At 43.1% G+C, this 12,353-nt stretch overlaps 1 protein-coding gene across 2 annotated transcripts; it reads left to right on the forward strand.

Moving 5' to 3' along the window:
* Positions 1 to 356: 356 nt before the first annotated feature.
* On the forward strand, positions 357 to 11,878 carry LOC115759566 (protein Optix). Of its 2 annotated transcripts, XM_030700535.1 has the most exons (5): positions 357 to 643; positions 2,503 to 2,621; positions 2,693 to 2,942; positions 10,832 to 11,465; positions 11,499 to 11,878. In XM_030700535.1, the coding sequence occupies exons 1-5, from the start codon at positions 357 to 359 to the stop codon at positions 11,628 to 11,630; spliced, it is 1,422 nt and encodes a 473-aa protein (XP_030556395.1). In that variant the 3' UTR covers positions 11,631 to 11,878. The 2 variants fall into 2 exon arrangements, with proteins under 2 accessions (XP_030556395.1, XP_030556403.1); XM_030700543.1 differs by lacking the exons at positions 357 to 643; positions 2,503 to 2,621; positions 2,693 to 2,942 and adding an exon at positions 10,723 to 10,760 and having other exon boundaries at positions 10,832 to 11,878.
* The last annotated feature ends 475 nt before the right edge of the window (positions 11,879 to 12,353 follow it).

Below are 12,353 nucleotides of genomic sequence, written 5' to 3' on the forward strand. Positions count from 1 at the left end.
CTAGGTCTCAGTGCGAACGCAATCCGGATTTGGATCAGCAGCCGCCGCAGCCGCAGCCAGTTGCACATTCGTTGTTGTCGGTCGGGTATCGCGGGCAACAAGGATTCCCCAAAGCGTCGCGCGTGATCGATCCTCCCAATATGCCCAGCTAATCACCTTAAAAAACGTGCTAAACAGATATATAATTATATATAAATATATATAGAGAGAGCGAGAGAGAGATCTAGTGACTGTGATCGTTATAAATAGATATATACAAATTGTGTGCGGTTTTAAATTGAGTGCTCGCTGCAAAATTGATTCGCTTTGGTTGGGAATAGTATGCGAATTAGTTCACAGTGGATTCAACGCATAAAATGGCCGTTGGACCGACGGAGGGCAAACAGCCGCCCTCAGAGACATTCTCGCCCACACACCATCAGATTATAGCACCCAGTCCGATATTGGCGGTGCCGACGCTCGCCTTCTCCGCCGCCCAGGTGGAGATCGTATGCAAGACATTGGAAGATTCGGGCGATATCGAGCGTCTGGCACGTTTCCTATGGAGTTTGCCGGTGGCATTGCCCAACATGCACGAGATACTCAACTGCGAGGCGGTGCTCCGGGCCCGGGCAGTTGTCGCCTATCATGTCGGTAACTTCAGGTAGGCGAGATGCTCCACACACACACAAATTGCCATTTAGCCAAACTGAAAGGGGGACAAAAAAACGAAAGCCCACGGCTCAAATAACAGCTCTGATTAACCTCGACTCGAGCTGGCCGGGCGACAGGGCTGAGGGGTTCGGTTAGAGCACATTTGGTTATTCGATAGTTTAGGCTTTGTCTGTGTGCGTTTGGACACGTAATGAGAGCACACAATGAGCTCCGTAAATTAATAAACAATGGCATTAATTTACTAATTAAAGAACTCATTTGTCGAACCCAAACAAAACAGACATCGCAGCAGCAGATTTTGATTAATAAAACACCGAGCGAACAATGGCAGACCATATAGGAGTGTGCTTCGAACTTCCTCTACGCGGAATGTTTTGCATAAATTCTCAAATTTCAAACTACAACAAAAAATGGGCATTTAAATTTGCCGGAAACAGTTCATTGAAGCCATTTGAAAGCTTATCTTCCAGTTAAACCAACTTCAGATTAGCTCGAGAGCTGAGAACTGCTTCGATCCTAGAGTTTCCCACACGAATGACCCATGTAAATTGCACATCTGTATTCAGATGTGTCTGCAATTAACGGCTCTGATTGACAAACTACTTTGGCTAGTCATAGATACACAAGTCTATAATGCAATATACTGTACTTGTCACAAGATCAGGTTATTAACAAGTGGACAAACACGTCTCCGCTCCACTCACCATCTTTGAGATATCATTAAACAAATACAACACACTATGGTTAAACGTTTCATTAGAGCCCGAGTCAAGTTTGATATATTGGTTATGACAGCTGACAAACTGACAGAGAACCGTTGAGTAATGTGCTTCAAGCATTTAACATGCATGTCTAAATGTTAACTGCAGCTTAAGCTGCGCTTTCAGAGTCGCCAAGAATATTCAAAGCGTTGGCAAATGCGTGCTAAGTGCTTTTTTTAACACACACGAAATCTTTTAAAGCTTTATTTAAATAAAATAATATGGGCATACGAAGTTTTAAAAGTTAATTTAAGCAGGCTTAGCTAGTTTTAATGTACGCTTAAAACAAGTTTCGCAATTTTTTTCATATTTTGATTTAACTTTTCGGTTTCAATTGCGAAACTTTTTTTGAATTTGACAAGAAGCTGAGTTGGATCTTATAAATAAATATACATATTTATTCAAATATAAATTATATATATATAATCTATGATATATATCAAATAATCTATGATATTATCGCGATAAGCCTCGGACTACATATTTATTCTTAGTTCAAAAACTGTCACCTCAGTCTGAATCCCTGCATATAATATGGAACATAGTTCCCATAAGATACAAGTTGCACATATTCACAGCTCACTTTGAATCTCTGCTTATCCTAATGGCATATAGTCACACATATGATATAATTCCATTGCATTTGGACTCAGTTTCAGGCACTATATAGACACATATATATAATGCGATCAATCCCCGTTTCTATATTCCGCACACAAACGATTGATTCATCTGTAATCCAGATATAATCCCAAGCGAGCAAGTGATTTGATTGCTTCGAGCTGCATAAATAAATGACTTCCAATTAAAACAATTTGTTGAATTTAACTGTCAGCGACAGTCAATGAATGCTTATGAAATTGTTTCCAAATACATATAAAAAAAAATATGCTGAGCTTGGGCTACAAGAGGCGACAAGTCCATTAACCAAAGCACAGCAGGATATTTGACAGCCGGAAGGGAAGGTCCCAGGGTTGTTGCCGCCCTTAAGGGTTGCCAACACTTGACTGTTACCATATATATATATATATATATATATATAGTTATATATAGATTATTTCTGATTTGTTGAACTCCTTTTGAACAGGGAACTATATGCAATAATAGAGAATCATAAATTTACGAAGGCGTCCTATGGCAAGCTGCAGGCCATGTGGCTGGAGGCGCACTACATTGAGGCCGAGAAGCTGCGCGGCCGCTCCCTGGGTGAGTCCAAATTATACATCTACTTATTATTTAGCTATATCTATATATATCTATTCCCCATCTGATTGCAGGTCCCGTTGACAAATATCGCGTACGCAAAAAGTTTCCGCTGCCGCCGACCATTTGGGATGGTGAGCAGAAGACGCACTGTTTCAAGGAGCGCACGAGAAGTTTGCTGCGCGAATGGTACCTACAGGATCCCTATCCGAATCCAACCAAGAAACGCGAACTGGCCAAGGCCACCGGCCTGAATCCCACGCAAGTGGGCAATTGGTTCAAGAATCGCCGTCAACGCGATCGTGCCGCTGCTGCCAAGAATCGGTAAGTTGTGGCAAATGCTTCACTGCATCATCATTAGGCATAGGCGAACCCCCTAAGCACAGCTTCCAGTGTAATCCGAGCTGCCGCTGCTGGCCATATGAAAGCGTAAACTGATATCTAGCCGCATCCAAGTGGAAGTGGATGCGAGAATCTCTCTCATACAGGAGCAGCAGCAGCAGCTGCGGCAGCGGGTGCCCTGTGCTGTGGCGTTTGCGTGCCATTTCCATTTCATTGATCCGTGCCGATGTCGACGTAGTCGGCGGCGGCGACATCCATCGAAGCGTTCTCAATTTCTGCCGTTTGTTGCGGTCGTCGCTTTTGGCCACATTAAAATGACCGCCGACGATGACAACGCCAGCAGCTGCGGAGTTACAAAAACAATGTAAGCGCAGCTCTTGCTTCGCTTGAAAGGGGCAACAACAGCTAAAAAGAAAAAAAACGAGCTGTATAGAAGAAGAAAAAAAAAACTCGACCAATTCGCGCGAAGTTGAAATGAAGAAGATCTCCGCGTCGTCCACGGCCAAGTGAAAGATGGCAAGTTAAGTAGAATGACACGGCAGAAAGCCGTAAGCCCCAGCGACGATCTTCAAGTGCGCGCTGCTCCTGCAGATGCGCAAATATTTCAAGTTGCTTCTACCTGCTGTACAGCCAAAGACCCCCTCCACCCTCCCCTTTGAACTCTCCCCCCCCCCCCCCCCCCCCCCCTTCCCTTTCGCCTGACAGACAAGCATATGGCTGCTGCCGACAACAACATTTTGGCATTCTTTAGAAAACTTGCAGGTTGAAGCCGCAGCCGTGTTTATTAAGTTAGGAGCTCGCCAGCTTGCACTGAATGAATCTGCACAAAGCGCCAAGAAGAAGAGGAAGACAGTCAGTCAGCCAGCCAGTCAGTCAGTCAGGCAAGCGCCTTTCGGAGCGGGTCATTAGTTAAAATGATGGCGATTATTTCGCCTTGTAAAGTTAGCAGCGGCAACGGATACACACGCCAGCGACCATTACAACTCCATCTGCCAGCTCCAGCTCCGACTCCGACTCCGACTCCAACACAACCTTCACCAGCGACTCCTAGTTTGAGCTCAAGTCGGATTTCGAGTTTTTGGGCTCTCGTGTAGTCATCGTGCTATTAGGCAGGCCAAAGAAGACAAGAAAGCCGGCAGAGACAACAGCAACAAAAACAAGAAATAAATAACAATAAAAAATGATATAAGAAATATGAAATTAAAAGCCGTGCATACGCCAGACAGACAATCAGTCAGTCAATCAGTCAGTCAGTCAGTCAGTCAGTCAGTCAGTCAGTCAGTCATCAGCATCCACATCGACAGCGCCGGCAATAATGATGAGCAACAGCTTTTGCGAGCGACTCAACTCAGGCATTCTAACCGGAGCCCAGACAAAAGAGCGAGAGAGAGCGAGCGAGACAGACAGGCAAGTGAGAGCGAGCGAGATGGAGCAAGTAACAGGCGCTGACTTTTCAAGCATCGAGTGCTGAAAAATTGTTAACATTTTTGCTACTGCACTTGAGCGCAGACTCTTTCAACGTAGTAGCCGTACGATATACACTTTATTTATGGAGTTTTCTTCAGCTCGTTCTTCTTTTTTTGCTCCGAGTTGGTAAATCAATCAAACGAGCAACTAGACAGCAGAGGCATTAGAAAGGCGCACAGCTCCCGAAATTGAGTTATTAAGATATTAACTATGAAATATGTTAGCTACAGTTGAGCAACAAAATTTGGTCATGCTCTGTGGGCTAAAATACAAAAGTAAGGCATTACAAATTGGAAAGGGGGGGGGAGAGACTTACAAGTGGGGCTTAGCTTTAGGCCAGGTAAGGGATAATATAATCGCTGGCAATCTCTTGCCTCATTCATATATTTCCCAGTCACATTCAATACAATGCCATCTCAGATAGCTTAACTGAATTGTTCACTATTTTTCCCCAAAAGTCACTTTGTTTCACTAAATCACACGATTCTTGGTCTAATAGGAATCTTTAAAGGTTTCTAACCTTGTAGAGGGTATTCTTTTACTATTTTATAATTCAGTCATGACTTCATTTGAAGCTGGCCAGCTCGAAATTTAGATAAGTAGCTCATTAAAAACATTTTGTCTTGAAAGCATTTTGTAACCCATAGAAAAATACTCCAACAGCCCCATGAAATGTATATAAGCTATATCAATATCAAGTCCAGATCCGTCTGTCCTTCTGTGCAATCCAGTCTCTCAGTTTTTACAGTATATTCTGTATATGTTCTGCCTGACATACTTCAGAACTGACCAAATCGAACTAATCTATGAACGGTCGAAAATTAATTTCTTATATGCATTTTTCAAAATATTTCAATCAAAATTAGCATAGACTTTTATAGACTTTTATAGACATTTTCAATTGCAAGTTTAAGTAATCTTGAGGTTTATAAAAGAAATACTTAATATATTAATTTTTCAGTTTTCTAATTTATCCTTTTCTCATTTTATATGTTTTACTCTCGCCCTTGAGTAGAAAGTAGATTGAAATTTTGTCTCGAACTTGTTTGATTTTTAATAATTTATATATATTTCACTATTGTAATTATGAAAGTCTCTTGCATAGGTTGAACTCATAAAATAGGCTACTAAATGAACTTAAATTAAAACGTTTTCTACTTATTTAATGAAATTTAAGTTAATTTATCGACTTACTGAAACTAGCTTGAAGCAATATCTAGAAAAATCAAGCTTAGACGAATTTTAATTAAATCTTCGCGTAACTCAAAGAAATGTTGAAATTAGATAATTGATGGGAACAACTGTTAAGTTTTGGTTTGTTCATCTTCTGGCTAATTCAATTAGCAAGTCATAGACTTGGGTTCGTTCAATTATAAAGCGCCACTTGATGGACGATGCAGACAAGGCAGCCGGGGCGGGGCGGGGCGGGTAATTCAAAAAATCCACACAGATGATTTTATTGCGTGAATTACATAAACGAAATGCGAGCTCGTGATAGCCACTAAAGCCCCAACCCACACACAGATACACACACGGACACACACACACACACACACACACAAATGGCCAAATTAAGTAGGAGCCCACCAGAGTGGGCGGGTGTCAGTGAACAGACGAGGGGCAGCCAGCGGGGGGGGACAAGAGCAATTTGTCAAGAGGCGACCAGAAATGAAATCAACGGCAATTGAAATGGGAATAAGATTTCCAGAGTGTGTAATAAAAATGAATGGGAATAACAACAGCAATAACAACAAATAAACACGCACAACAAATATGTTGTAAATGTCAATGATCAATCAAAATATTAAACACACACTCACGCACACACACACACGTTTTGTGGCAATAGAAATTAACTGAACCTGCGGCTGGAACATAAAGAAATTGAAGGACGCGGCTGGTGGGAGCAGAGCCCAGATTGACCCTGTGAACTGGGCCCCAAAGCTCAAGAGGCTGTTCATCGATTTCCGAACAGCTCGAATTCTAACGAAAATATGTGGAATCTCCAGCCGGCCAGCCGGCCGGCCAGTCAGTCAGTCAGAAGCTGCAGCCATTGTCAATATCCAAATCCGAGTGCCCACTTGGCTGCGCGTTCGGACAGGCACACTCGAGCGCCATAAGTACCCATACCCATGCCCATGCCCAGAGCCAGAGCCGGGCACAGAGTCGAAGCCAGAGTGAGATACTCGACGATGTTTGCACAGCGCAACTACCGTTTCGGTGGCTTGTGAGAAAAATATACACGAGATACAAGATACAAGATACAAGATACAATGCATTTATAGCTGCCAAATGGCAGGAGGAGGGGGAGCAGGAAGAGGCCAGGCGGACCTGTCGAGCCTCGCCCACTTCAGCAGCGCGTAGAAAGTGTATTAAAGAAATCAATCAGATATATAAAAGAATGAGCACAAAGTTTAAGAGTCATTCGAGAGTCGAACACCGGATGTGAATGTGATTGTGTACGAGTGTATGTGTGTGTGTGTTTGTGTGTTTGTGTGTGTGTTGACAAGTGAAATGTATAACGAGAAGCTGGCAAAGTAACTGTGCAAATAGCTGAAACTGGAACTGAGCAAAAGATAACAAAATATTCAAATTGTACAAATTTAAATCCTGTTTGTCAACAGATCGAAGCAAAAAAAAAAAAAAAAAAGAAAGGGACAAAATAAACGTTGATTGCGTTTAGCGCCGGGCACAAAAAAAAACCCACCCCATACCCCCCAAACCTCTCATCCCTAGCCCGGCCCGGCCCGGCACTCCATCTCCTTCCATTATTCGGTCCACTTAAGCGCTCGAACCCCTGGGATTTTCGGGCACTTCTCGGCTACTGCGACAACTGCGACTGCGACTGCGACTGCTGTCTAAATATTTACACAATTTATAACTTTCAATTTGTATGACACAATTATCGAAATGCGTTCAATCTGAATTCATTTCGCTTCAATTTGCATTTGCTGCCAAAGAACTTGCGCACGATTGTAGCTGAAACGTTAAAGAACTATTTAAGCATGACACCTTGCACTTAAATAAATATTTTAAATATTAAGAGAAATTCCGTTAAACGGAGTTAATGCTGTATCGATGTTTTGAGTCAATAAATCGATTTGTCGATGTTATTCAAAACAAATTAAGAAAGAGTTAGATCCTGTTTTCGCTAGATCCCCTCTAGGGGAACCCTCTTCTATGCGATAGCTATAATATGAAAGATACTTGATATATGTATATGTTCTATTCAAGAAGCTAGAGCTTAAAACATAGGAAAATATGTCGAAAAAAGGGTATCGATAACGATTTTTATCGATTGCTTGGAAACAGGGCAATTATCGGATACAAACTCGTAATGCAGGACCTACGTTCCAAATTTCAAGTCTCTGGGTCTTACAGGTTCTGAGATACATGTATTCATACATACCGACGGACAAACAGACAGATAGACATGGCTAGATCGGCTTGCCTATTGAAGCTTATCAAGAATCTATATACTTTATGGGGTCGGAGAAGCTTCCTTCTGCCTGTTACATACATTAGAAATATGACAAACCGCACTTGCTCATAATTGTTGTGCTTTATTCAGATTCGATTGAAAATCGATTTATCGATTTTCTACTTTAATTCAACCGATGAAACGATAACAAAACGAACTTCGCCCGCAATCGATAAAGTGTATAGATAAAAGTGCATTCAAAGTGTATCAATATTCGTTATTACGATAACAGTTAACTGCCGCTTAAGCTATTGGATACTCTATAAATCGTAGTCGGAAAATCAATTTTAATCCCGATCGATATTCATTTACATTCACAATTCAAAGCCGTATTTAATTTGAGAAAGAGTTATATACACCTCTTTCATTTTTTTTGGCTGAGTTTGGCCTATGATCAGATCATATTACCCGGCATTCTTGCAGCTGAATAAGTTTTCACAATCCCAATCCCGGAGCGACCAAATACGCATACACGAATCTTCTGACGTGAGCCGATTAAGGCATTTCAATGTCTCGGGCCTGGGCTCAGGTTACCAGCCAGGGTAACCAGTGGAGGCTTATCTCTATCTCCCTCTCTCTCTCTCTCTCTCTGTCTCGCTCTGTGAATGTCACTCAGGCTGTGTTGTGTCCACGCGGGTAATTACATACGTGTCATTTCAGTTTCGGTTAGGTGCCACAGTATCAGATTCCCAGACAGGCAAACCCTTTGGCTCTCTTTCTCTCTCTGATCTCCCGAGTCAATTGTTTGGAAAATATATATGATATTGCCAGCTCCAAGCCTTTTGTTTTTGGCTCAAGCCAAGCGAAAACACGGCCTTGGAGCAGCAGCGCCCGTGCCAGAGCTCTCGAGTGGATTACCGCAGGAGCAGCAAGGTTCTGACTTGGTCTGGCTCTGAGCTTCATTGAGGCGTAATCGCTACCGCTAAAGGCTACAATTTCACAACAGTTGGCGGCCATTTTCAGTGGTTTTGACCCACCGCAAACTGTTTCGGCTTTCCCATATAAACAATATTATAAAGATTGATAATCATATGGGGCTATAATCGAAATCTCAGCAGCGGGTAGCTGCAGTCGTTTGATCTGTGCCATGTGTAATTCATCAGCGGCATGGCCAGAGTGTCAAGTGGTAAATGGTAATCCATCAAGTTGGCGCATTAGGCAACTAAACGATTCCATTTTCCAGCAGCAACAATCAGTAAAGGAGGGGGGGCAAAAAAAAAAAAAAACCACGGCCAAAAGGTAGCCGCAGATACATTTCGTAGCTCCAGCCGAGTTGTGACTGCGACGGGTTGCCCGGCATTGCCAAGGCATCATTAATCACACAACACGAGCCGCAAAAGGACAGAGGCTGTGGAGTCTGGAGCCTGGAGTCGGCCTGGAGTCGGGGGCATTATTAATGCTGATGGGTCAACAAATTGCGGCAAGTTGAGCGAATCCTAACCGATAATTATGACAGTGCAGGCGTCATGCGGCGTGATGCAGATGATGATGTATATCAGGCCGAGCACCGAGCTGCGAACACCGCACTCTGATGACTCTATAAATATGCCGACATTGCCACCGTCTTCTAATCAAGTCATCTTTTTGTGTGTGTGTCCATGGGGCACTCCTTTGTTTTGGCCACAGATAATTTGTCTTAAGCATGTGTGAAAGTTGCGTCCGATTTATGTGCCTGCTGCCTGCTGCCTGCCGCCCCCTGCCGAGCCGAACGACAAATGAGCCGCCAAATGGGCGTGGCGCAGAGAGCCCGCGGTGCAACACAACGTGCAACACATGCAACACGCTGTCCACATTCACTAATTAACACAACTTAACTTAAAAGGCGCTTTTCATTTAATAACTGGGAATACAGAAAACAAAAAACTCTCACAATTCACAATTTAAGGAAGCTTTTTTTCGGATTACTTCAATTTGTTATGGATTCCCAATTGATGTTCTCTTTTGGATAAATAAACGATTAAACGCTAGATTTGGCATATTTGTATCTCCAGATAGATTATATAAATCTAATGGATCAATCATTAATATTATCTAGTTAACGTTCAAGCTGAAGCGTGAAAATGGAGGCGCTGAGTGGCATTTAGTGGAGCATAATATATTATATAAACATTTTCAATTTCTTACAGTCGGATTTTTATGAAAGTTTCAGTGCTCAAACGTGAAGTACAAAATTATTTATACCATAATAATAATCCCCCAGGTCTACCTCCTTAAATGAGTTCCCTTCAATTTCAAAGGATATGTAGGCAGTTATCCAAATAGAGAAATATTTATAATGTGCATATAAGACTGTTTATAGCCTTAAGCTTACATTGCTCAAAATCGATATTTATCGATATTATGAAAATGGGTAGAGATATCGAACAGAAATACAAACTCCTTCTGCGTAAAATATACGGGAATCTGTAGTTCAAATCTTAAGCTAAACATACAGAGGGACAGACGGATAAGGCTAGATCGACTCAGCTTGTTGATCGAATAAAGAAAAATATGATATACAGATATGTGAAATCAGGGATGCTCCTCACTTCCACAAGCAATGTTACACATTTTCAATGGATTAGTGGTATACAGAAAGGCAAATTCACACCTGGAGATTTTAAGAGTCAATCTACATTTTTTTTATTACAATCTATAATACTTCCCCTAATGGAAATACATTCGGAGATGTAAATGAGCCGATATAAACGTGCATATGTTTCTATGCCAAGTAGTTTCCCAGTTTTATAGATAGTTTGATAAAACTGCCAACAACTTGGCAACATTCGAAAGTTATCAACAAAGGAATACAATCTAGGAATAATTGCTCAAACATGGAATTAAATCTTCCTATGACAAGAACTGATTAAATTGTAGTCCATATTTAAGAATTATACAAATTAATATATATCTAACAAAAAACCGGTTTTTTATTTCCTTACAGCATTCAGCACAACCAGAACAACTCGGGCATGGGCTGCCGCAGCCGTCGGGCGGATGGCGCCGCCTCGCCCACACCCTCGGACAGCTCCGATTCGGATATATCGCTGGGCACGCACTCGCCGGTGCCGAGCAGCCTGCAGCTGCAGCACAGTCCGGGCAGCATGTCGAACGGCGCCAACGAGGAGAGCCTCAGCGTGGACGATGACAAGCCGCGGGACTTGAGCAGCGCCCTGCCCTCGCCCACCCCGCCGCAGCTGCCGTCGGCCTATGCAGCTGCAGCTGGAGCAGGAACTGGCGGCGCTGGCGGGCTGCCGGCGGGCTGTTTGCCGCCTTTCAAGCTGGATGCGGCCAGCAGCCTGTTCAATGCTGGCTGCTACCTGCAAAGCTTTAGCAACCTGAAGGAGATGTCCCAACAGTTCCCCATACAGCCGATTGTCATCAGGCCGCATCCGCAGCTGCCGCAGCCGCTGGCGCTGAACGGCAGCGCAGCCGGCGCGCCGCATCTGCATCATCCGGCCTATGCGGCCGCCTACAGTGTCGAGTGCGGCGTGGTGGCGCCTCCGCCGCCGCCGCCCAAGCTGCGCATCAATTCGCCGGAGAAGCTCAACTCGACGGCGGTGGCAGCCGCGGCGGCGGCCGTGGCCGCCTGCGCTGGAGCGGCACACGAGATCAGCAGCAGCGGCAACAATACGACCACGACCACGACGACAACGGGCTATCATCACAGCGCCCAGCTGCTGCTGCACAGGCCGTTCTCCACGTCGCCCGAGCTGAAGCATAGCGCGCCCGAGATTACATGATATCAGAGGGTTTGAGGCGTCGGCCTTGCCCCGAGGGTTTCTCAGCACAGTCCCTGCCCCTGGCCCAGCTCCTGCTCCGAACGCTCCCACTTGCACTAAGGCCCAGCTAATCGAATTGTTTCAATTTTTAGTTTAAGTCAAAACGCGTCGTTTAAGCCACAACTTCGGGCAGCTCGAGCGCCCGAAAGCAATAACAGCCGCAACGATCGCAGCCAACTTCATGTCAGATCCTGCATCCTGTCACGGCCTGTTTCCTAACACAAACACAGTACACATATATATATATATATATATATGCTGCAGCTAAGGAAATATCGAATATATATATATATACATACTATATATATATACTATATATATATTAAACATCGTCGCACACTTTTCAAAGATAGTTATTTAAGATTTACGCATACGATAAAAATCAAATTGGGAAACTAAAAAGAAAAAGAAAAACAGCAACAAAGAAAATTAAGCAAAATCAACTGAAAATTTGAACAAGTTTTTCATTCTAATTTCTGTGTGTGTACGTACTTGTAAATAGAGTTTAAGTATGCAAATCATAGTGCTTACGTATACATTTAGAATGCAATAAAAACAACAACTAAAAACACAAAACAAAAAAACAAACAAACAAACGAAATGAAACAGTTAAGAATTTAAATCATTACCGAAAATATGAAAAGCGCTTTTTTTATTCAAATGGAAGCTGGATTTTTCAGGTGG

This window comes from Drosophila novamexicana, unplaced genomic scaffold, assembly GCF_003285875.2.
Source record: "Drosophila novamexicana strain 15010-1031.04,08,12 unplaced genomic scaffold, DnovRS2.1 tig00000008-arrow-pilon, whole genome shotgun sequence".
Classification (NCBI taxonomy): domain Eukaryota; kingdom Metazoa; phylum Arthropoda; class Insecta; order Diptera; family Drosophilidae; genus Drosophila; species Drosophila novamexicana.

Coding starts and splice junctions, on each gene's coding strand:
- LOC115759566 (XM_030700535.1), top strand. CDS start 357: ATGGCCGTTGGACCGACGGAGGGCAAACAGCCGCCCTCAGAGACATTC. Junction 2,622..2,692: donor GCTGCGCGGCCGCTCCCTGG/GTGAGTCCAAAT, acceptor ATCTGATTGCAG/GTCCCGTTGACAAATATCGC. Junction 2,943..10,831: donor GCCGCTGCTGCCAAGAATCG/GTAAGTTGTGGC, acceptor ATTTCCTTACAG/CATTCAGCACAACCAGAACA.